Here is a 24,225-nt window from a genome sequence, read left to right as displayed (position 1 = left end):
CTCACGCTATTAATCGGACCGCACTTACAACATGACACTGTGCAGAGGCAGAAACTGATAGCACCAATGGTACATAACATGACTCATTCACCCCATAACCTAAATATTTCCCCAAAGCAGTGCCCTAAAGTAAATAAATTTGGTTTCACTCAGACCAATCACCGAGGCTGCAATGATCACCGAGGCTGCAATGAGTCTGGGGTGGGAAAAGAAAATGTTGCAAATTAGAAAGTAAACCTTCCTAGAATACTGAGCTAGCACAACTATTCAAGTAATGCATCTAATATCATTCAATCAAATTATTCGACCAAAATCATTATGCACTTCGAAATCTGCTTCGAACCCAATATTCCCTATCCGCACATGCCTAATAATAAGCAATGAAAGCCTTTTGCCAATCACCTGTTGCACATCACTGCAATACTGTGAACCTCAGAGGAATGGGTATACTGATTGACTGATTGGTTTAGGATTAACAGCACCACGAACATCTCGACCAAAGAGTGCCTCGATGTTTCTATTTATACTTGACCAGAAGAAAGAAGAATCGAAACGGGCACACCCATAGAGCGCAGGGGTCTCAAACTGCAGGCTGCAGTCTCAAACTAACAGGCTGCAGTCTCAAAATTTAGCCCTGTAAGGGCCAGGGCAGGGAAGGTCAGGAAAGGGAGAGGGTAGGGTTGCAGAAAATGTCACCTAACGCTGACATTTGAGAGAACAGCTCCCACATGTGGGTCATTTCTGAAAGCGATTACCCATCAGGTTAGGTGAAAAAAAAAATGTAGCAATACTGATTTTCACAATGACTTAAATCTAGTACATGCCTATATTCAGTTTCTTGACCGCATAAAATTTCGCACGAAAAAAAAAAATGCTTCAGACTGGTCTTGTCTCTGTAACTTACCCAAACAAAGTGCTGTCAATTACAATAGGAGAGAAAATAATGCGAGCACTATATTCAGCAGAATCACAAAAGTTAATTTCGTATGATGCCATGGGCTGCACCTCTAAAGCCCTGCAGGCCATGTGTTTGAACACACATGGGGAGGTGCTCAATCTCTTTTAGTGATTGGCATGGCCTCAAATGGACGTCACTCGTGGGAGGTCCGTTGGTTTGATACAGTGGCTCATTCCCATGGACTCCCGAGGAAAGATGAACGACGGTGACGCCACGAACGCAGTACATTGTATGGATTTTGTTGTTAGTGTGTGTCATGTTCTCTGATGTTTTGTTGGCATTATATTATAAGTCATCATAGTTCAGATAATTTTCAGATTCAATTGGCAAGCTCATCGTCCCGTAAAATATTAGTTAATGTCCACGAGCTCGTAGCATGACTGTGTGTGTTCCATGATCGCAGTTTTTTTGACACCCCACAACTGTTATCAATAAAATATTGAGCTAAGTACTATGTCCAAGGTGTAACACAGTACAATGAATTATACAGATTGTAGAGGCACTAAACTTGACATGCAGCTGCATTTAAATTTAATGACACTTGATACAATGACGCGATCTTGTGAAGTGAGTGATTAACACTCAAATTACGAAGAAAAAAAGTAACCATGCATTTATGAGTTTAGCCTGCTTGCAAGACAAGTGAATTTCTGCGCTCCCTTCAGTTGGAGTTTGTTCCTGTCTTTTACAATGTCGCAGCTGACAAATTCAACTTCGATCACAGCATGTCAGATCCAAAGACCAAACGCAACATAGCATCTATCAAATCGAGACCTTTGAAACGCAGACCTAAAAAAGTCCGCCAAACACAAGCCCTGACATCAACAATGTTGTTCAATGTTTGGAATGAATATTTTTTATGCGATACATGTCATATCGAATGCCTCAATTATATTGTACTGTGCAACTTATGGTGTTTAGAGTATGCCTTTTGCCGTTGAATGAATTCCGGCAAGTGCATTTGGCAGCGAATAGCATCTGGTTTGTCCATGTAACATCGCATCAATAGAATTAAACATAAAACAATAAGGAAGTTAATGCCACTTTCTTTGTTCCAGTAGTATAGCCATTACACGTACTGGTTTACCCTGCTGCTCTAATTCTGTGAGTGAGGAAAATACCCACAATGCTCGTGGTTATGACTTTGTGGTATCATAAGTCATGCTGTCATGAAAACACCGCGATGAAATTTTTAAAAAGGGTGCACATGACTTCATGCGGATCCGTTAAGTGTGGTGGAACACCTTAACCGGTTGCTATAATCAAGTACACCAGATACTAAAATTTGAATCCAACAGAACATGAATTATAATATCCAATTTGACGTAAGAAAGCACCAAATATTCCGACAAGCCCATGAAACAGATTTCCCAGAAAATGCTGGGGAATAAAATGTTGTCAACAATAGTCGGACCTGGTAGTCCAGCTTGGTTCGGCAGCAGCCAGTGGATGAACGTTGGCTAGCGGTGGGAGTGCACGATGGAGGAGGCGCTGCAGTGGCCTTGATCTCACGCTCAAACTGTGTCTCCAGGGCACACAGCTCACCTAGGATGGCATCGAGCTCCACATCCTGGCTCTCTGCATGCGAATTTAACATAAGTTACAAGTTACAGTGCACGCAATAACCAAGTTCTTTTGGTCATATTTTCCTGCTCGGCAAACAAGCCTGAGTAATAATAACAACTTCCATTAACAACAATCGATATCTGAGCAAGATGGTTAACGATACTTGAAGAAAGGCCAGCCGAACCACAGGACATGAGAGAAGCAGATACACACTACGCCGGAACTACTGCCAGAGTGCTCTTTCACAAAAATCATTTGTAAAATACATTTTTCTTAATTGTGAAATAAAAAAATGTGCGAGAATTGCTGTGTTTTTTGCAAAACAGCTTCGACTGACCTTCCAAGTTGACCATGGAAAAGCGGTAGCCATCGAGCCTTGGTGTGGACATCAAAGCTGGGTCAGTCGCCATGCCAGCTGGAAAACTGGTCAGCCCATTCAGATCCTGTAACAAAACAACAGGCTCACACATGCAGACTTTCTTATCAGACCGAGACCATTCATTTCTGCAGTTGAATCATGGTTGACAGGAAGCTTAGTATGGGTCAGGCCAAGACTCATTAGCTCCCAAAGTGCTGCAGTAATGTTGCTTCACACTGTAACACTTGAAACGAATGTGCACTGCCCTACAGGAGAAGAAAAGCACTGCCCACATGGCCGCAAGGTATAGCAATCCCTCATGGGTCAGAAGAACTGAAGCGCAGGCTGGCTAACCGCCGGTTTGGTTTTGCCTTAGCTCACTGGTGTCATAATGCTTAGCAAGATTGGAAAGGGGTAATGAGCCATGACACAGCACATTTCGTCCCTCAGTTACACACATGTGTAGACGTCATTTAATGACAATAACCAGTATGCTCGCTGATGTTTAAAAACTCATCCAGAGCAGTCTGTGACAATGCTGCAGCCCCGAGAAACAATACCAAAAAGTATTTCCTTTCATTACATGCTATGCATACAGTACAATACTAATTTGGCACACTGAAGTTATATACAGGTTCACAAGTCTACGGCATCTCCTCCTTAAAGGCAGCTGCATACACGCCTTCCTCAGTGGGCACGCACTCCATATTGACGTCAAGAGCCACACGGCAGGCAACCCCAACTTCAGAGGACATCACTGAGTGCATAAATAGGAATGTTTCTTTAGTCACGAAGGCAATCAATCAACTGCTGCATCAAGGCAGGGCCTCTCCATACTTCTTTTTGTAACCCACTATGGGCTTCCATGTTCTTCGGCGGAACGAAGATTTTTGATGAGCCAACAAGATTTGTACAATAAAGGTTCTGCAGTCGAACACCGCAACAACGAATGCCGCTTCAACGAAATTTCACGATGCGATTCCAGCCTCAGATATTTATTGCTGTACAGTAAACCCAATCTTTAACATTTTGGTGCATTTTCAGAACTTGAAAATACATCAAAATGTTAAACATTGGGTTTACATTATAGCCGCAGATGATTCGAAGCTAAAGCTCAGTTGCTTAGATCATGGTTGCTTTCGCGCAGCTGCTGGGTGCATCTGCGGAACGATGCCTTTTTCGATTCCAACGCTCATCATTTTGTTCCCGCTTGGCCAGTGTTGTAACTAATCAGAGCAACTGTTTGTCAGAATTATCAACAAAATCAGCTAGCCGCGAGTGATGGATGATAAGAATGGCATAAAATAAGGCATAAATCACTGCTCCACGATACACTGCTGCCGTCGGCGTTTTGACGGCGGACAGCTGCTGGTGTTAACGTGTTAATGCAACTGTTTGGTTCATTCACAAAGGCGGTTTTAGGCATTGTTTGAGCGTGCTTTTCACCGCGGCATCGCTATGCATGGGTGACAATCACGTCGCGACATTGCTGGGAAAGAATAGGAAGCAGTGGACATTTTTCGAATTTTGAGAATAAACGTTCCATTGTTTTGCTAGTTCAGATCGGCTATATTTTTTCAATTTCACTACAACGAAATTTTTCCCGCGCCCCTTCAGTTTCGTTGCAGCAGGGTCCGACTATAATGTAATAAAAGACTTATTAAAGACTTGACTATAATTAAAGGGCACTTCGCACGTGGCTCTGCGACGCCGTGGCAGATTGACTTTGTTCACGAGTTGCCCAAGAGTAACGGTGAATAGCTGAAGAAAATGACGAAGAACAGCCACTAAGTAGTGAGGCAGAGTGCGCAACCATGACTGATTATGATGGCAATGCAACCCACATCATAGCTGAGCTCCCAAGCAAATGCAGCCAATATGCCAAAATCAATTCATTGTCCAGTCTCAAAATGGCACTTCTACATCAGCAAGTGATAAAAAGCAACAAAGAATAGCCTATCTAAGGGAACTATTCGCAAGACGAAGTGGGAACAATCAACCGGTTCTGCATGCAAGACCGTGCATCCATTTTATGGCTGCCATAAGACCTCCCACAGCTTGTACAAGAAAACATTCTAAGAAAACACTTCGTAGTCTATTTCTAGCACCCTTTTTATAAAGGTCAATTACGTCTTGCTAATAGTATCTCTGCTTAGGCTACATTACTGTTTGTGCTGCCAGAAAACAATAAAACGGTTAGAAAAAAGGCACACACTAGGTGGCATATGCTCATATGTTACAAGGACCAAGATACAGTGTGCATCCTGCAGTTGAGAGCTCAAAAAAGTTCAATAAGGCCTTCACTGATTATCTGTGCCAAGACAGATCATGTCGCCTTTCAAGCACTAACTGTTCTGACAAGGGTCTCTCGTCAAGATGACCTAATGCAGCAGCTACCTGCCGGCTTTGCGCGCTGTAACGAGGGCAGTGACAGAGAACGTGCTCTATCGTTTCATTGCTGCCGCAATGGTCGCAAGCAGCACTGTCTTCCATGCCGATTCGGAAGGCGAAAGCTTTGGTGAAAGCGACACCAAGCCACATTCTGCAAAGCACCGTTGTCTCAAGTCGAGATAGTCCGCAAGCGATTTGACAATTGTGTTATGGGCCGCAGTTGCTGACTAACGAGCGTGCACACGCACATAATACGAGCAAGAAGAGTGAGGAGTGTGGGATACTGCTTGAAGACTAACCAAAAGTCAGATTCTTGTTCAATCAATCGCAGCTTTGCTTGCAAACCGCACCCTAGATTGAACATGTTGACGTCACACACGTAAATGGGGAAGCCCGAAGAGGTGAAAAGATTGTTTCTCGGAACTTCTGGCATGCCCACACCTTGTAGCGCTGCCACATGTGGCATCGTTGATCATAGTGGCATTCTGCACATGACACGTGTGTTTACTTTAGCTTGAGGTGGTTTAGAGGTAATTTAAAACCCCCCCAAAAAGTGGGGCATTTAAGCAGGTAGGCGACAATGATCCACTTTTGTAAGGCCAACGTACCATGAAAGTTATGACATTGCTTTTTTAGAATTGTAACACAAATTTTCACGAACTTGGAAATTTTTTTCAGTATAGATCAAGAATTTAAAAAAAAGAAAAGAAAACATTTTAAAGAGCCATTGAAGATATAAATCATGTGGCTGACCTGGTGGATAGCGTCAAGTTCTCCAAGCCAGGCCCCCAGCAACTTCTGGGGGTCCACCTCAGCGTCCAGGTCAAGCTCGTGGTCCGAGTCAAGCTCAGCCTCGCTCGTCGAGCTGTAGGCGCCGTCTCCCGAGCTGCTTCGCGTGCGCCGTGATGAACAAGCTGTCATGGTGCTGCATTCAGACCTGCAATCAATCGCTTACTGTGACACCATGTCACGAATTGGTGTTCTTATACATGACAACAGCCATGTCTGCTTGATGAAACTCGTGATGCATTTCTAGCGTTTTAAGCGAAATAGAAAAATAAAGCAGACACATGAACAAAAAGAGACCGTAACAACGCTGGTCTTCAACAGAGTTTATTGCACAGAAACATGGGCTCTTGGCTCTTTTTGCAGTCACTATGCACCCCCATACACCGCAATAAAAGCGAGGCACATGTATGTTGTCACACAACAGGAGCTCATGGTACAAAGGTATTGCGCAAGATAATCTGTTTCTTTTCGTGACCGTGCGATAGAAGCAGTGCAATTAACACCAATGAAACTGTCTCAGATTAAGGTGCTCCCCGATTCCTTTAGAGGGCTGCTGCCCACCCCGCACATACTAGACACAAGTAAAATCTGACAATAAATTTTTTTGTGAAGACAAGCCACCGAAGCAAAGCTTTGCTACAGCAGAATAATTATAATTGTAGGTCTACTCCACAATGCAAGCTGATAACCAGCAATGATAGTAAAGCGTGTACACACTGTTGAGGCTATTTTCGCACATTTTATCTCGTGAACAAAGCAAATGAGGGCATAGAATATTGAAACCGTGTTTGACTGACATGGGCGCTCTCCAGTAAAAATTTTCTTATGAACCGAGACTGGATTTTTTTTCCTTGAAAATGAACATTTTTGAAAGAACTCAGTTTTCAACTATATTTTCTCTTTTATGCGGTCTGTACAAAAGCTATCTTTTTCAGTAACGTTGTGAAGGCTTTTTCATATAATTTACATTTTTTTTAAGCTTCTCCGTCAAAGCAAATGTGCATCAATGTTAGCTAACTTTTTTTTTATTTGGGCCATATTTGCCTTTTTTTCATATTTCTTGTTTTGAGCACAGCATAAGGTAAGCACAAATGTAATTTACAATGATGCCTATCAAAACCGGCAACAAAGCTTTTGACATTATGTTTACAGCTAGCATGAAGTTCACTTATGAAATCAGAAACTACTAAAGTTGGCAAAAAAGGACAGAATGCCTGCGCCCCCGTATCCAGTGCCCCCAATTTCAAATATTTTTTACCGTGCTGAAAGCGTCTTTTTGGAAATAAAATTTTCTGTTCCGTGCACTTTGAATGTCCACACCCAACATACAAATAGAGCAGACAATACAAAAATATTGACCGGAGATGCATGTTCCATCTCTTGTGGAGTCACCTTATAGAGGAAGCAGCCCATGATGGAAACGCACATGCAGATGCGGAGGATAAAGAAAAAGTTAATGAGGCTTTGATAGACAACAACTACGTCTAGCTAAATCTAAGCTATAAGAATCAGCCATAAATATATCGACAAAAATGAATGCTACCACAACAGTGACACAATCTAACATTGACATAAGAAATAATTAATTATAATGGCTTAGATTGTGTGATGACGAATTTCCCAATATGAAATGGGTGTAAATGACGAAATTTTTTTGGCCACTATTAGTGCAAACTCTTGGTAATAGTAAACTTCCTTTTTATGCAAGACGTGGACAGTTAGTGTTTATAAGCCCCTCTTGATATGGTAAAAAGATAGCTTACGAGTTATTGTGTTAATTAATAAACAGGTACATTAAAATATTGCTGTAAGACATCAATTGTTATATTGCCTAATTAATTAGAGAGCTGTCCTGTAGCATAACAGATGGTGTTCCTGAGCATCGGTGCCAAACTGCATCACGTGACAGGCCACACCACCTGTGTTTCCAGTGAGCGCCCATGCAACAGGAATGTTGTCAGTACGCATGGTACTTCAGGGACCCTTTTCCAAAAAACAGCTGTGGTTCAGCCTATTTAGGATTTGGAGCGATTTTCAGGGCAGGAAAACTCCTGTTTCAGAGCAGAAGAGATTGTATATTGGTAAAATTTGGAGCTGAACAAAATGCGTATCAGAGCATGTGAAATAGAGATTTGACATACTTGGAGCAGTAAAACATTATGCCCCCAATATTATGCCCCCAAAAGAACATCGGCCCGATGCTATGGCTGAGCCAGTCATTCGTGCATAAAGCCACTTTGTACAAGCGACGGTGCTTCGCAGAGTCACTCGCTGACGTAAGGCTTAATGCGCACTACGTGCACAAGTTCAGGTCGGTGCTGGCGGTCAACCCGTTGGTTTGTGGATGGTAAGCTGTCGACTTGCGATGAATAGTACCACTGAGCACCAACACATGTTCCTCGATCTGTTATAACGATCGACGGCGCACCGTTTCTCAGCACAATGTTCTTTATGAAGAATCGGGCCAACTCCTCAGCTGTGCCTCTCTGGATGGCTTTTGTCTCGGCGTAGCGAGTAAGGTAATCGGTCGCCACTATAACCCAGCGGTTACCAGCACTAGAGGTGGGAAGTGCGCCCAAAAGGTCCATTCCAATCTGGTCAAATGGCGTTGTCGGGATCTGGACAGGGTGTAGCAAACCGGCTGGTTTCGTCGGAGGTAACTTGCGCCGCTGGCAATCGAGGCAGGTCCGAACATGATGCTTCACGGCAGCGGTGGGTCTAGGCAAGTAATACCTCCCTCAAAATCTGCCCAGTGTGCGCGTGTAGCCTAAATGTCCAGATGTGACCTCGTTGTGGCACGCTTGCAATAAATACCTCAGAACGAAGAGTGGTAGGCACAGCAAGCAGGTAGGTGGACCTGTCTGACGAGAAGTTCATTTTGTAAAGGGCATTGTTTCGCAGACAGAACGACGATAGTCTTCTTGCAAAGGCTTTGGGCACGTTCTGGCTTCGTCCTTCTAAATAATTAATCAAGCCAAGTAGCTCAGGATCGTCATGCTAGTGATCTGCGATGGTTGACGAGTCGAGGATTCCGAAGAACGATGTCTCTTCATCAAGGGAAGCAGCGGACTCTATGGGTGATCGAGACAGGCAGTCGACGTCCGTGTGTCGTTTTCTTGATTTATACACCATCATTATAACAAATTCTTGTAATCCAAGGCTCCAGCTTGCCAATAGCCTGGAAGGATCTTTCAGACTTGTTAACCAATACAACGAATGGTGGTCATTGATAACCTTGAATGGGCGGCTGTACAAGTATGGGCGAAATTTCATAACTGCCCGCACCACGGCGAGGCATTCCTTTTCAGTGGTCGAGTAATTTGCTTCTGTGCATGACAGAGTTCTGCTTGCATAAGCAATCACTCTTTCCTCGTCGTCCTGGCGCTGCACAAGCACAGCTCCGAGGCCGACATTGCTGGCATCAGTATGGAGCACTGTAGTAGGGACTGTCTCATCAAAATGGGCAAGCATGGGGGTCGTATGTAGACGTTGCTGCAAGTCATTGAAAGCAGCATCCTATTCGTCGCCCCAAACAAATGCAACCTCATCCCTCGTGAGACGAGTTAAAGGCGACGCAATGCGTGCAAAATCTTGAATAAACTGCCGATAATATGCACAGAGACCCAGAAAACGGCTAACTGCCTTTTTATCTGATGGTGTCGGAAACTATGTAATGGCAACAACTTTCTCGGGATCTGGACGAACTCCTGCGTAACTGACGACATGACCAAAAAACTGTAGTTCTTCAAAGCAGAAGTGACACTTCTCCGGTTTGAGCGTCAGGCCTGCAAGACCACCTGCAATCGTTCAAGGTGTTTGTCAACTGTTGTAGAAAACACAATGACGTCGTCAAGGTACACTAGGCAGGTTTTCCATTTAAGCCCAGAGAGCACGGTATCCATGAGGCGCTGGAAAGCAGCAAGCGCGGAGCACAAGCCAAATGGTAAGACCTTAAATTCGTACAGTCCGTCCGCCGTCACAAAAGACGTTTTTTCATGATTCCTGGGGTCGACTTCAATTAGCCAATATCCACTCTTTAAGCCCGTGGAAGAGAAGTAACGTGCATTTCGAAGCCTGTGGATCAAATCATCTATGCAGGGAAGCGGGTACACGTCTTTTTTTTGCAACCTGATTTAGCTTTCCATAGTCCACACAGAAACACACGCTGCCGTCCTTCTTCTTGACCAGAACAACAGGTGACGCCCAAGAGCTTTTCGACGGTTGAATGACGCTGTCTTCAAGCATTTTTGTTACCTGCTGTTTTATCGCTTCTCGTTCTTTTGAAGCCACCCGGTACGGATTTTGATTAATTGGTCTAGCCGTGTCCTCTGTGATGATTCGGTGCTTGGTCAAGAACGTCCGCCCAACTTTTGAGGTCGACGCAAAACAGTCGTGGAACGCAGCCCAAGCAGGCGTTCCCGCTGTTGCTGAGTTAAAGTAGGGCTGACGTCAAGGTTAGATGCTAGGTCATTTCGGTCTTGTGTAGGCGTTGCTTCGAGTGCTGAAAAGCAGTCACAAACATCTGCTATCTCGTCAAAGTAAGCCATAGTTGTGCCTTTTGGAAGGTGCCGTCGCTCGGAGGTGAGATTCGTGAACAGCAAGTTCGTTCGGCCGTCGGTGACATTGACTATTCCTCGTGCTACTGAAATCCCGAGTGAAAAGCAGCTATGTTAGTTGGTCGTCGACCCCTTCACCGTCAAATACGTCACATGCTACTGAAACGAGGATACATGATCGAGGCGGCACGACTATATTGTGGTCTTTGAGACAAAAGGATTTGTGCTCTTATGATGAAGAATCAGTCAGACGGGCACTCTTGTAAAACCAAACTACATGGTCCGGGATGTTGATTATTGTGCGATGCTCCATGAGAAAGTCCATTACTATAATTAAATCTTTGCAGCACTCTGGGAGAACTATGAAAGTCGCGACAAAAGAGGAATCTCCTATGCTGATTCTTGCTGTGCAGCTTCCAGTAGGGAGCAGCGATTGGCCACCCACTGTTCTTATATGTGGTCCTGTCCATAGCGTTTTTACTTTTCTAAGATGATCAGCCAGCTTGTGACTTATTATGGAAAAATCAGCACCCGCATCGACTAAGGCCGTCACTCGCTCTCCATCAATAATTACATTGAGGTCGGCGCTCCCCATTTCATCGTTGTTAGTATTCGTCGCCGTCGAGTCGTTCTGTAGTGGCAATACTGGGGACTTTTTATCGTCTTGTGGTCGGGCTGCGACCTTACACCGAGAGGTCGACGCCTTTGGTTTCCCCGGCAAAGGCTGGGCGACATTGTTCCTCGAAGGTCAGCAAAAGTACGTCGATTCGGTGACGATGTCTGAGCAGGGATGGAGAGCGCTACCTGTGGGCGGAGTTGTGCTGGCGATTGGCAAGAGACTCACGATAGAAAGACCACGTTATTGAAGGTCCTCGAAAACCAGGGTTGTCATGGTGAACAATGCAGTCAGCATTGGCACGACGACCGTCATACCCTGGCCGAGACGGGGGAAGCGATGTGTCACGGTACCAACAATAGGGAGCTATATAGCCGGCACCAATACAGTTGAACCAGAGAGGGTGCCGATCGACAGTGCGCCAAGCGTCCTTTCTGCGAAATTGTGGGCATCCCATGTCCTCTTGTGATGGTGAGTAAGGCTGGTGGCATAAAGACATTAGAGACATGGGCTGACGTCTGAAAGCCTCCTGCAAATGTTGCGACGAAGGTGCGACTGTAGGTGGCTGGTAGTATGACGTAATAGGCGGGACAGGTGGTGGACGGCGGACAGCATCGGCGTAACTCATTTGACACTGCTCGCGACGCAGATCAGCTGCTGAAAAGGCGTGCCTATGTTCGTCACGAATGACTGCGGCAACGGCGGTCCCTGGTGTATCCACTGGAGGAGTCCAAAGCTTCTGAATTTCTTCTCGGACAATATCTTTGATCAGGTCACGTAGAAAGCCCCGATTGTCCAGAGTGACTGAAGCGACGTTGATTGGGGTGGTAGTAGACTAGCGAGCATACTGCCTCGATCTTTGGTGCAGAGCACGCTCAATGGCAGTGGCTTCTCTTATAAAATTGGCCACGGTAGTTGGAGCATTGCGCACAAGTCCGGCGAACAGTTGTTCTTTCATGCTGTGCATAAAGTAGCGCAACTTCTTTTCCTCAGACATATTGGGATCAGCCCGACGACATAGGCGCAACACGTCTTCAGCAAACATTGCCACAGTTTCGTTAGGTTTTTGAAGTCTTAACTCGAGCAACTGCTGAGCCCGCTTTCAACGGTCGACGCTAGCAAAGGTGTCATTCAGCTGCTGACGAAACTCATCTTATGTCGATATACGGCCTTCTCGATTCTCAAGCCAAGTGTGAGCACTGTCATCGAGAGCGAAGTACATGCAGGTGAGCTTCTGTTGAGGATTCCACTGGTTGATGTCAGCAACGCGTTCGTAATGCTCAAGCCAATCTAAAACATCTTCATGTGGGGCACCACTGAAGCGATCCGGTACAAGTGGCTGAAGATGTATTACCTGGACTGGACTGGAAACGGGGCTGCCTTGTATCCCTTGGACCACCTGTAGCTGGCTGGCAAAAGCCATTGACAGAGGCATAAAATGCCTGGTAGAATGTTCGTCCAAGGAGGTCAGCTCAGGAGAGAAGCCTAGCAACCGCAGACTGAAGAGGTGCACTGGTGTCGTAACAGGTGGCTGCGTGTCGGGACTTGATGAACGGCTCCCAGATGGGCTGTTGAGCGTCGGCAGGCTTGCAGTCAAGCACCTCCACCAGTGTCGCGGTTCAACATAAGCAGATCACCGAGACGTTGAGTCTGAGAATCGACGGCGTGTGTTTTTATGCAGGAGCCAAGAGCAAGAGACATAAACAAAAGCACGTCTTCTTCTTTAGTGTCCCTTTTCACAAGACTGTTGGCGCATGCATCGTCTTCGTTCTCTGTTTATTTCGAGCGCGGCAATATATTACATGCGTTTACTCTGACTCTCCGTAGCTATCCTTTTGGATAACAGTTCTAAATACACATGGACTTCTTAAAGGGAAAACCATTTTTTGTGCGCAAAATGTTTCACACACAAAAAAAATTTGATAGGACAGAGAGCACAATTACAAACACTTATTTGCTCAGCTGATGGCTAAGTTATATATATAATCGAGTGGGTGCGAGTAACAAGAGAAATTTTTTCCCTTCAAAAATGCAGTACCAGCCCGCCCAAGCAGCCGCCCTGTTACAGAGTCATTGTGGTATTCTAGAGAAAATGCATGAAGAAGTGATCAGTCCAGCACTCACTTGAGTGACTGAGGGCGAGGCATGCTTCAGCAGAGCCGGGCCACCAGGTTCGAAGCTGCCTGCAAAAGAAAGCATCCGTGGCTGAGCATATTTCTCACGTCATGACTCATGTGATTAAGTCTGGTGACACCATGTTCCGAACAAAGCTACAATTTCCACTTCGACACCCTTTCTATTGAGAGAGGGCAGCACAAAACCTACAATGACAGCAATGATAATATGTCTTCTACGATTCTTGAGAAAATGTTAGCCCCCTATACTGTTCACTCTTTCCCTTCCCCCTTTCAAGGCCTCTTCTCCATTTTTTATATTGGGCAGTGGCCGAAACGTTGACTATGGCCTGAATCTTGCCAGGTTCAATTGTTAATAAGTGTTGATGTTTTACATTCCAAAACTAAATCGAACTGCACGCGTCTACAGTGACTGCGCTGAGTAGAATGGCTGATGAAGTGTACAGTGATGCCATCGAGAACTTCCAACTTTGAGCAATTTTCGCAAGTTTCATTCTGGTGCATTATGCAGCGGCAAAAGCTACTCTTCAGGCTTCCATACTGGTTCTCTTCAGAGAAAGAAATTTTGCATCTGGGAGAGCACCTCATTTCACATTGTGAAGTGCGTTGGAGAAGCAAGATGCATTACATTCAGACACCTGAATAATTGTGGGGTTGCTATGAAGAGCTAGTTAAACATATCAATTCGTTGTGAATCTCATGGAGAAAATGTTCTCTGGAGCAGTCATTATTTCACTCAATTGTACAAATATTAGAGTCCCATGCCATTGGATGTTCTGAAATAGCCTCCTTGGTAATATTTTTTACACAATCAAATAAACATAAAACTGAATCAATAAAATTGTACTTGAAGTACCACTCTCAACAAAACTATGTCGTAATCGATTTGAGGAGCTTCTGCCATGAATCTACAGTTTTGCTGTCAATAAAATGCTGCACTTTAAATCAGCATAAGTAGCAGACAAATGAAGCACCATTCAAAAGTTCCTTATTACTGAACTAACACAGTCCAGTCTTGCGCATTCCCAAGATGACTCGAAGGCAAAAGCAGGCTTCTCTTTCTTTTCAGTCGATGGTACGGATCCATTGGTTGATCATTGAAAATCGCCTCAATCAAAATCCATGTGGTGCTTGAAATGAGATACCAGCAGTGTTTCCGGTACAGAAGTTTCCAGCCAATGAATTACCGGCACACTTGATCGCCACCGATTGGACTGAAGATCACAAGCTTCTATGAATAGTGCGCCTCACCGTCCAGCCTTAAAGTCTCACTTTATCAAAGGGGGGCCCTCTGATTATTCAGGCAAATATGGAGAGGGAATTAGAGAAAGAGAGAAAAAAAATATTCAGCTGTCTCCCACACATCATTTCATCCTACAGGCAAAATAATTTTTCAAGGTTGCTGCCTCCTCAGATGTTCTTTGCACATGCACACTTATTGCTACCTAATCTGGCCTGCCTGCACAACATCAGACTGTCTCTAGTAGCCCATCTTCCCAGTTATCTCCCTACCACTCAACCGCCCATAAATATGTGCCGCATTTCTCAATAAGCTTTCTGTTCTGCTGACAGAGTTGATACCTTGCTGCATGCCATGCCAATGGTATAAAGTTCTTTCTTATTTTGCTTAATCGGTTTTGAAAACCTGAAACAAATGATTTCCAAGCGCTGCCAAGGTCCTCAGCGGTATCTGCTGTAGGAGAGCTCCCGGCACCAAAGAAAGGTGGCGTTTTTTTCTGAACAGTCTTAATACAGTCTGGTGTGACAGAGACTTGTGCAGGACTATTCAGGGGCGGGGGCACACATGCAAGTATCCCAAACGTTTTTCAGATGAAGCCTTCACAGGCAATCTCAGTAGCACAAGATCTATAGTAAAGGAAGCCTCACCGAGAAAAGGTGAGAAAATAGTGTGTGCTTCTCTATATCGACATACTTTGAAACATCAGTATGTAGTACACACAGGAGACAAGATTTTTCCCACACAACTGAACTCTACATTCTAGCCGGGGGGGAGAGAGTCTCAGATTTATCGTCAGTATTGGTAGGAGGACCCTTGGAACCCTAGGACTTTCTGGCTTTAAGCACTGAACAAGAGAAACTGCATAGGGACTATGAATGGTATCGTGGAATGATCGGTACACACATGCACAAGTTATGTTTATAGTATCTACAAGCATTTCATTTGTTGAATGGCTGCATGTGGTATAGTATATGTATTCATCTCTAAAACAACATGTACACACTAATGTGTATGCACTGTTTTCAAGATGAATACCAACCAACTTGCCCAAATCACCATTCTCCTAAATAGTATATGTAAACGATGCATGATAGAGCTGTTTCATCTGCCGAGTAATCCTTGGTCCGTGGCTGTGCAGTATAATGGCCAAGAACTGCACATGTCTTGACATGCCAATAATGAGTTCACCAGTGACAGACCCTGTCCAACTTGCAGCACAGTTAAATGAAATTTAGGTTGATGTCTTCAAGACAGCACCATAAATCCAAGTTAACACATTTTGGTACATGAGTGAAATCACCAAGTGTAAACTGAAGATGCTTAATGCATCAGTGCATACTACTACTGGCCTTGTAGGTTCTTCATTCTATAAAGCGCTGATGCAGCATGCAATCTGCATTTACACGAAGTAGTTAGAACATTAGGTCATTTTCACATGAGCGACGCCAAGCCTGAAGGAAGTGAACTGGGTCACCTTCATTTCTCCATATATTTTTTTTCTCGTTATACAGCGAAAGCTGTTTTGAGATCCCAACAAGGGTTGTGTTTGGCTCCGTAGCTGTCCACCGCCGCCATCACCACTGGTGTCTGTAACCACTAGCATGCCGAATAAGAAAAAACTAAATTAATAAATAATGCCCAGGGCAGAAGTAAATTTGAACCCGCACCTTTTTCTTGGCACTTCAGTATTCTAACACTGAGCTATGCCAGTGCTCGAAACTATATTACAAACTAAGCCTAGGCAGGCTTCATGTAGGGTAAGGAATGATGTTAATATGTGTAATGAAGTGTTCTAGAACAAAAAAAAAAAGAAAAAACAACCAGCCACGACATGATGCGAATCACGTAACGAGTGGGTGGTCGAATGCTCCAACCCATTACAAAAGCCTCGGGTGTAGTTCTTCTTTGTCGTCAGCCACAGAATGAACGAAATTAACACAATTCCTTGTAAGAAGGCCGAGGGTACCACATTCTCCGAATAATGATGAAGAATGATATCGTGGATGCTTCCCTACTAAATAAAAATTATGATGATTTACAATGTAGTGGGCACACTTCAAGCATGCTTGTAGTAGTTACCGAAAGAGTTTAAAAACTCTAGAAACGCCGCTCTTCCAGCTTATGCTGTGACTGTGCTACGCATTACGCGCAGGCTAAGTGTTTTTTTTTCCCCTTCACCTTTCTCTCTCTTTACAATTTCTTTGTCTTTTATTATCATTTGCTTCTCATATTCCTTTCTCTTTTTTGCTTCTTTCTACCCTTTTGTTTCTTTTGCTATTACTCACTTCCTTTTTATATTTTGCTGCTCACACAGTTCTCTTTGTTTTTCATTCTCTTTCCTTTCTTTACTTCTCTTTGTTTCTTTCAATGCTATGCATTACACTCTCCTCCTCTTCACCCTCACTTCACTTTCCCAAACCCTTGCTAGAGTATGCTATACAAGGCTCTGCTAGCTTGCCTGGATAGCTGAGCTGTCATGATGCCCACCTTCAAATGGGGGTGCACAACTTCGAATCTCACCTCATCAAGAATAATTTTTTATTTCAATTTTCCTTTTCCTTTCTGTCTCCTTATGTCTCTCACTCATCAAAGCTTTTCCATTCCACGCTTGACAAATCAGCACACAAATACAGTAGAGTAGAGTAGTTCTGGGAGCAGAGCAGGAAATGAAAAAAATAATGAAGAGGACAAACATTGAGTGTGCCAGTTAAGGATATTGATAGTTTTCTTAGGTTTCACCACAGGCTTAATGGCGATCTATAGCATATAAAGGTATAGCACATTGAAAGTTAATGCTGTCTGTGTGTGTGTTTTCACTTTGTCCCACTTTGGATGATAGTTTTCTGTTGGTCAAATATGAATGGCTGGCGCAACACAGCTACACTGTCAAAATAGCTTTAACCAATAGTACAAGCAATCAACTAAATGTTAGTATTGCTTTATGTAACACCAAACTTTCCACGTAATTTGCGAATCCAATTTGAGAACAGAGCACATGAACCGTTGCTAAAAGAAACGAGTATTCTAATGAGCCACCCACAACACAGCGACAGCTGAAATGTTTCATGCGATACCAACATATATTGACCCGGAATTCACTTTCTATCAAGCCACTTTGATGTAGCATAAACCTTTTGTTTTTCGCATACTGACAACTTCAGTTCCTTTTTCTTAGTTTTTTCTTTCTTTCTTTTTTCGTGGCTCAAGTAAAACCACAACTCAAATCAGCGTCGTTTATACAATGGCCCATATTAAGTGCAGGTGCTTAGATAGCGTCATCTACACAGCGATAGTGCTGTATGCAGAGTCTTCTCCACGCGCAGTTAAGGGCTTCCACCATGCTTCAGATCTAAACCGCGATTACGGCAACATGCGTGACATCGCTTCCGCTTTTTTTTTTTCGGTCGACGCTCGATTATCGCATGAACGCGCTTGCTTCCGAGTACACAAGACATAAAATACAGGCTGGGCTTTGTACGCACGCATCGAAATACCCCAACATGTGAGCTTGTAGGAAAAGAAAGCAGCAAAGAAACTCAATCGAATGAAGTCGAAGCACGATGAAGGCCTCAGATTTGGGCCTCTGATCGGAAACGCTTTCTTCCTAAGGTTGGTGTCTGAACTCTCCAACAGCCACGGCCTTGGGGTTGGCCAGCTTAGAAACGGCACTCATCATCGAAAGGCGTTGGCGGCCAGAGCCCGCAACAAAGCGCAGCCAAAGCTCCGTGGGAGACGCGTGGTGCGCGCTCACTCACAGGGGCTCGTTTCGCCGAAAGGGAACCCCGATGTGTGTCGAGAAGGGTTTGCTAACATTATTTGACGCTGGTGACCCTCCTCGAAGGGCGGGAACACCCGTGCTGTGGACGAGAGGTATTACTCACATAAGAGAGTACTGCAGATGGCCCTCGCAGGCTTGGTTCAACGCAATCACGCTCACCGCGGTCCATCACTTTTGCTAATCCTTGACAGCACTGCACCCCTCCTTCAGATGGTACCCCAAAAACAAGCGAAATACATTTCCGGCCACGAAAGTGGCGCCATCTTGGGCGACCATGCCAACCATGCTGTGATAAAGTACTACAAAAACCTTCTACAGAAACGAAGTGGCGCCACCAGCGGCTTCGTCTCCCCGTGTAGGTAGTGGTGCTTGTATATATATATAGAAAAAAAAAAGTTTCTTACTGCGTTTTCATTTTGCTGCTTTTGTGCAGTTAGAGAAGTGGTAAAAAAAAATGGCGAGCCAGTGTTTTTTGCGTCTAATCAGTGATTGCTGACTCGTTATTAGCACAACAAAAATAATTTTCCCCAGCGTATGTTGGAATTAAAGGTAGTTTGATTTAGACGAGCACTCGGGGATTCTGTTGCGCAGTTACAGAACACCAACATACTTTAACAACGTCGCAGTGTTTAAAAAATGGCATTAAAACAAACAAAGTCGCGCCGCACCTCAGGTGATGTTCTGGCGGCTAGTGGTAATGGCAGCGCGCTGTAGTCACTTTGTACTGAAACTGAAACTAAAGTGAGCTACTGAAACTGACGAGAAATGTCTGCGTTTGGCGCGCGCAAGTCGTATCTTATAAAAGTGCGTGATTGCGCGTTTTCAGTAGATTTAATGCATTGCTGGGCCTTAATCGGCCTTTTAACACCAGCTATGTGACATGGTAAGCGATTGAACATGCGAACATGCCAAAATTGCGCCGCGTCATGTTCTGTTTCAGGAACCTGCCAACCCACCGAAAAGGCGATCGTTCAGTCAGAATTCGCACAGGTCCGCCTATAGCTGCTTACTATCTGGCGCAGATTGCAAGCAGCGCACGGTCATGCTACGGGCGCACTACGTAGATTGAAGAAGGGCGAAACCCGTGTGGAAAGCATCTGCTCGTTCTCTCGGCGATAGAGCATTGATCTATATATGAGCGCGCATACGATCGATTCTTTTATGAGAAACCTGAGCACTAATAACTTTATCAGAACATTCATATCAGAGACGACTCAGTTTTATTCTACCAGATTTGCGGTCGATGATAATGCTGAAAGGCTTCTTGTTTCAACCGCGGGCTTTCGCGGTTACTGTGCACCAACTATGAAACCTCCGAGGGCTTAAAATACCAAGAGGCCAAGCCGAAGGAGCGCGCTAACTTCCGAGGCATGAACCGTACGCTTCAGGGGTGACGTGGCCGGTGCCGCGCGCGAGTGTGTGCGCGAGCGGGCCCCGCAGTGACAACCAGCACGCGCGAAGCCGCAGGCACGGAGAACGAAATCAAAGGTCGAAAGAGCAAGGCGCGTGCCAGCAACCAGCCAACACAAACTCGTGACGTACGTTTGTTTACATTGCCCCTGCGTTGATGTTGGCGTCGCCTCACTTAGTCGCGCGGTGTGTTCTAAGGTATACTTCTCTTGATATCTCGTAGATGCTGTGTATGTCTCCGCATAAATCTATCTAGTTCATTATCTCGCCTTTGAAAATTTATGTACATGCCCTTTTTAAAAAGCGCAGGTGTCCATCTGTTATACTGCCTAAATTAACTATAAACTCTTCTTCTTTTTTATCAACAGATTATATTGCGCTGTTTTCCAGATCTTCTATTGGCGTAGTGTCATTGCAAGCCAGCAAACGCTCGTTTATACTCATGTTTTGTATTATGAATTTGGTTGTATAAATTAAAATGAGTCAAAAGTGCAGTCGGAATCTTTACTCTTTGCGAAAGATAGTTTGCATATACGTGGGTAAGTACGGGCAGTAAAGGCACACTATCCCCACCCTATTAACAATATCCGCACAACGCCACTGAGGACCGCCACGATGTGTACAAGGTGGATCCCTCGGTCACGTACGTTAGACTTGTGACATATTTGAGACCTCATAATCTCGAAAACATACAAATACACAACTTCGCCAACGGTAATGTTCGGCGCAGGGCCATACCCAGGAATCTTTTTTTGGGGGGGCCAAGGGGTGGAGAAGGTTGTGAGCATGTTACTTAACCTAAATGAATTTGCGGTCGGTTTGAATGTATGTAAATATTTTAGTATCACCTGGAAGGTTACCGCATTATAAAAACTTTATGGCTGAGGAAAAGAGTCAGAACCCATCCTCCTCCCATCGTTGTTACGGCCCTCCGGCTCGGGTTACATTCTATAAGGTAGTATTTTCAGCACGCAGCTTTACAGGCGCCCCTAACTTCCAATACAGCAGCTCAGTTACTCTGCATAAACTAGACGCCGAACCAACACCACGAATAAATCAAAATAAGCGATGCCCTTTCTTTTCCTTCTGTCTCTTCTTCTGGCAATGGTTCGGCGTCTAGTTAATCCAAAGTAATCTACCAATCAGCTGACAGCTCGCATTGTTTTCACCTGTGTTTCCTGGCAGTGCGATTTTACCGCAAGCAAGCAGACGCTTACAGCATTTCTTTTTTCCTATACTGAATTAGTATGCGTAAGATCATCTTTTATTACGCTTGCAACTCACGTGGGCTAAACTACCGATAATTATTATTGTTAAATTTTATAATTTCCAAGTCATGATTTCTTCAATTAGTGTGTTGCCTATGTCAGACCACATGGTTCTCCCGATGTTAACAGCCTAAAGGAAATGTGAAACACATCTAACTTCGGGTAGTGTGTGTAATAATGCACACAATGTGTTGATCACTGTGTTGATCAGCTATTTCCCCCCTCCCCCACACCCATAATTTTTCATAGCTTAGTGTTGTGTTCCAAACCACCAGTGGTACACAATGAAGCGGTGGACGATCCGTCGATCGCTTACCACCGGCAGTATAGCTGCCGCTTCTGTCTGAGTAGAAAAAAAAAAACCTGTTTTAACCGTTCGAGGTTACCTATGCCTTTTCACTACCGTTCCAGGTGTACGTGTATGGGACGACGACAAGTCCGGACATAAAAGTGGCCACGAGGAACTGTGTTAGGACCAGCGCTACACAACGCTTTTGACAATCATGTCTACGCACGGGCTCTAGAATCGGCTACTCGAATTCAACGGCTCATCATGGGCATCATGGTTTGGACGCCTGCAACTTTACTTCGAAGCTATCAACATCACTGATGCAGCAATAAAAAGAGCCAACCTGCTAATGCTGCGTGGGGAGCAGACATATGACACAGTCTGTGCCCTGGTTCAGCCACGCAGTCCAGCAACTGTATAGACTACGACGACATCGTAGCTGCGCTACAAAAGCACTATATGATCCAAGGCCATCGGAGGTCTACAGCCGAGTCCGCTTCCAATAGCGAGACGAACTGGAAGGTGGAAAAGTAAACGATTACGTGGCCGCTTAAAAAAAAATCGCTGCTGACTGCAATTTCGGGACGCCGACCTCAGCAACTTCAGCTACTGCGCAGGAGGGAGGATCGACTATCATGCTCCCATTGTACGTTATTTTGCGGGACTGTTTTGTGTGCGCACTGCGTGACGAAGGCCTACAACAACGTCTGTTCGCAGAGACGGGTCTCACATTCTCCAAAGCGTATACGACATCGCCCAGTGAGCGCAGAGCGCTGGTTACCAGCAGAGGGATGTCCGATGGAACGTCGAGCCAGTGCACCACATCAGTCCGTAGCAGGCCATTCTGCTACCACGGCCAACTCAGGGGAAAAAAAACACAGTGCTGTTGGCGATGCTACGACATGCACGATCCCCAGGTATGTCGATTTAGGACAACTACGGGCAATTTTTGCCAAAAACGGAGACAGATCGAAAAGACATGCATAACCAAACGCAAACAGCCCATGCCCATAGGTTCAGCGCAACGTAACAACTATGTCGACGCTCAAGAGGGCCAGACGCAAGATAGCACAACCAGAACATCACTAACGTTGGCGGCTATATACGACTTGAACGCCGTTGCGAATCTCGGAACGAGACCGAATGTACTGACAGAAATCGTAGTACATTATATCGCCCCATCAAGTTTGAGGTGGATTCTGGAACAGCATGCATGCTCATCAGTGAGGACACTTTTCGAGCCACTTGGAGTGAGAACGCGCCAACTCTCCAGCAAGACGACAGGCAGCTGGGGACATGATCAGGACATTCCTTTCCACTACTTGGTTGTGCCAAGGTAGCTAGAGATCTACTACAACTGCCAGACCCACCATCTGCCATTGCTAGTCATCCACGGCTCCTAGATCAAGCCTTTTGGGCCGAAATTGGTTGACCGCTCTTGGAGTGGTCGTTGGCGGAGTTTACCATGCACCCAACTATCCGTCAGTGGGGCAGCTCCAAGAGAAGTACAAGACAGTTTTTTTCGAAAGAAATACCAAGAAGCAACAGACCTCCAGTCACACTGGAGCTGTGAGAAGACGCAACACCGAAATTTTCGAAGGCTAGGTCGGTACCTTTTGCCCTACGAACGTCAGTCAAGAATGAGCTTGACCGACTGCAGGAGCGCAAGGAATCATCCAACCGACGCAGCATTCAGAATGGGCTACACCACTCGTTGTCGTCCGAAAAAAGAACGGTACTCTACGCCTCTGTAGAGACTACCGGAGCACCATCAACCTGTCTACAAAGGCACCTTCCTACTCCCTGCCGACACCGGAAGAGGTTTTTAGCACGTTTCGGGGTGGGAAAATCTTCAGCACCTTGGATTTTACACAAGCCTACCAGCAACTTAATGTGAGCGAATGAACATCTGAACTGCTCACGATAAGCACCAGTAAGGATCTCTACGAAGTGAAAAGGCTACCATTCGTCATAGCTGCAGCACCAGCAATCTTCCAGAAATTTATGGAGTCTACACTTAGCAGGATCCCGCTAGTTTGCGTCGATATACTTAGATGATGTTATTGTCGGGGGCGCCTCTAATGAAGAGCACACAGAATGTTAGGAGTTCATTCTTGAAATGCTATCAAATGCTAACTTGCGCATCAGCAAGGAAAAATGTGTTTTCGCGGTGCCTTAAGTTTTAAGTTTCTTGGACATCAGAATGACGCGCAGGGTATTCACCCCACTGAAGACAAGGTGCGAGCAATCACTGAAGCACGAACGCCTACTAACAAACGAGAATTACAGTCGTTTTCAGGGCTATCAACGTTCTACGACCATGGTTCTTAGAAGATCTAGCTACAGTGGCCAACGATCTATACGAGCTCCTGCAGAAAAAGGTCCCATGGACTTGGTCGCCACGCCACCAAGAGTCATTTGTTGCCCTTAAGGAATTGCTATGGAAGTCTACTGTTCTGCGACATTACGACGAAAGGAGACCCCTACTGCTAGCCTGTGACGCATCCTCATATACGAAGTGGGAGCAGTCCTCTCCCAGGCTGACGACCAGCGACGGGAAGCCGCGATCTCTTTCGCATTGCGCGCCTTATCGCAGGCAGAGAGGAATTATTCTCAGCTAGACAAAGAGCGACTTACCGTCGTCTACGTAGCAGACCACTTTCGACAGTATATTATCAACAGAAAAGTGACCTTCATAATTGATCACTGGCCCTTATTGTGCATTATGAGCTCCCAGAAACCAATGCCACAGACGTTGTCACCGCGAACGACACGACGGTGTATCAAGATGTCGGCGTACGATTAAGAACTCGTAGAACGCACTGGCAAGAAACACCAGAACGCTGACACACCAAGCCGCCGGCCGCTAGA

General features: G+C 45.1%; 1 protein-coding gene across 3 annotated transcripts in view; it reads right to left on the bottom strand.

The window, feature by feature from the left end:
* Window positions 1-18,697, bottom strand: part of LOC142803737 (ras-associated and pleckstrin homology domains-containing protein 1-like) — a 74,674-nt gene extending 55,977 nt beyond the window's left edge. Inside the window, exons 1-5 of one of the 3 annotated variants that reach the window (XM_075889587.1) lie at window positions 18,491-18,697; window positions 13,359-13,417; window positions 6,027-6,210; window positions 2,862-2,967; window positions 2,373-2,536 (exon numbers count right to left, since the gene is read on the bottom strand). In XM_075889587.1, coding sequence (XP_075745702.1) covers window positions 2,373-2,536; window positions 2,862-2,967; window positions 6,027-6,210; window positions 13,359-13,381 — 477 coding nt within the window. In that variant the 5' untranslated portion in view covers window positions 13,382-13,417; window positions 18,491-18,697. The remainder of the gene's footprint in view (window positions 1-2,372; window positions 2,537-2,861; window positions 2,968-6,026; window positions 6,211-13,358; window positions 13,418-18,490) is intronic. The other 2 variants (XM_075889588.1, XM_075889589.1) reach the window with 2 other exon arrangements.
* Window positions 18,698-24,225: the final 5,528 nt, after the last annotated feature.

Source organism: Rhipicephalus microplus, chromosome 3 (assembly GCF_043290135.1).
Source record: "Rhipicephalus microplus isolate Deutch F79 chromosome 3, USDA_Rmic, whole genome shotgun sequence".
Taxonomy (NCBI): Eukaryota; Metazoa; Arthropoda; class Arachnida; order Ixodida; family Ixodidae; genus Rhipicephalus; species Rhipicephalus microplus.
Note: the sequence above shows the minus strand (reverse complement) of the source record. Positions and strands in the feature narration are given on the sequence as shown.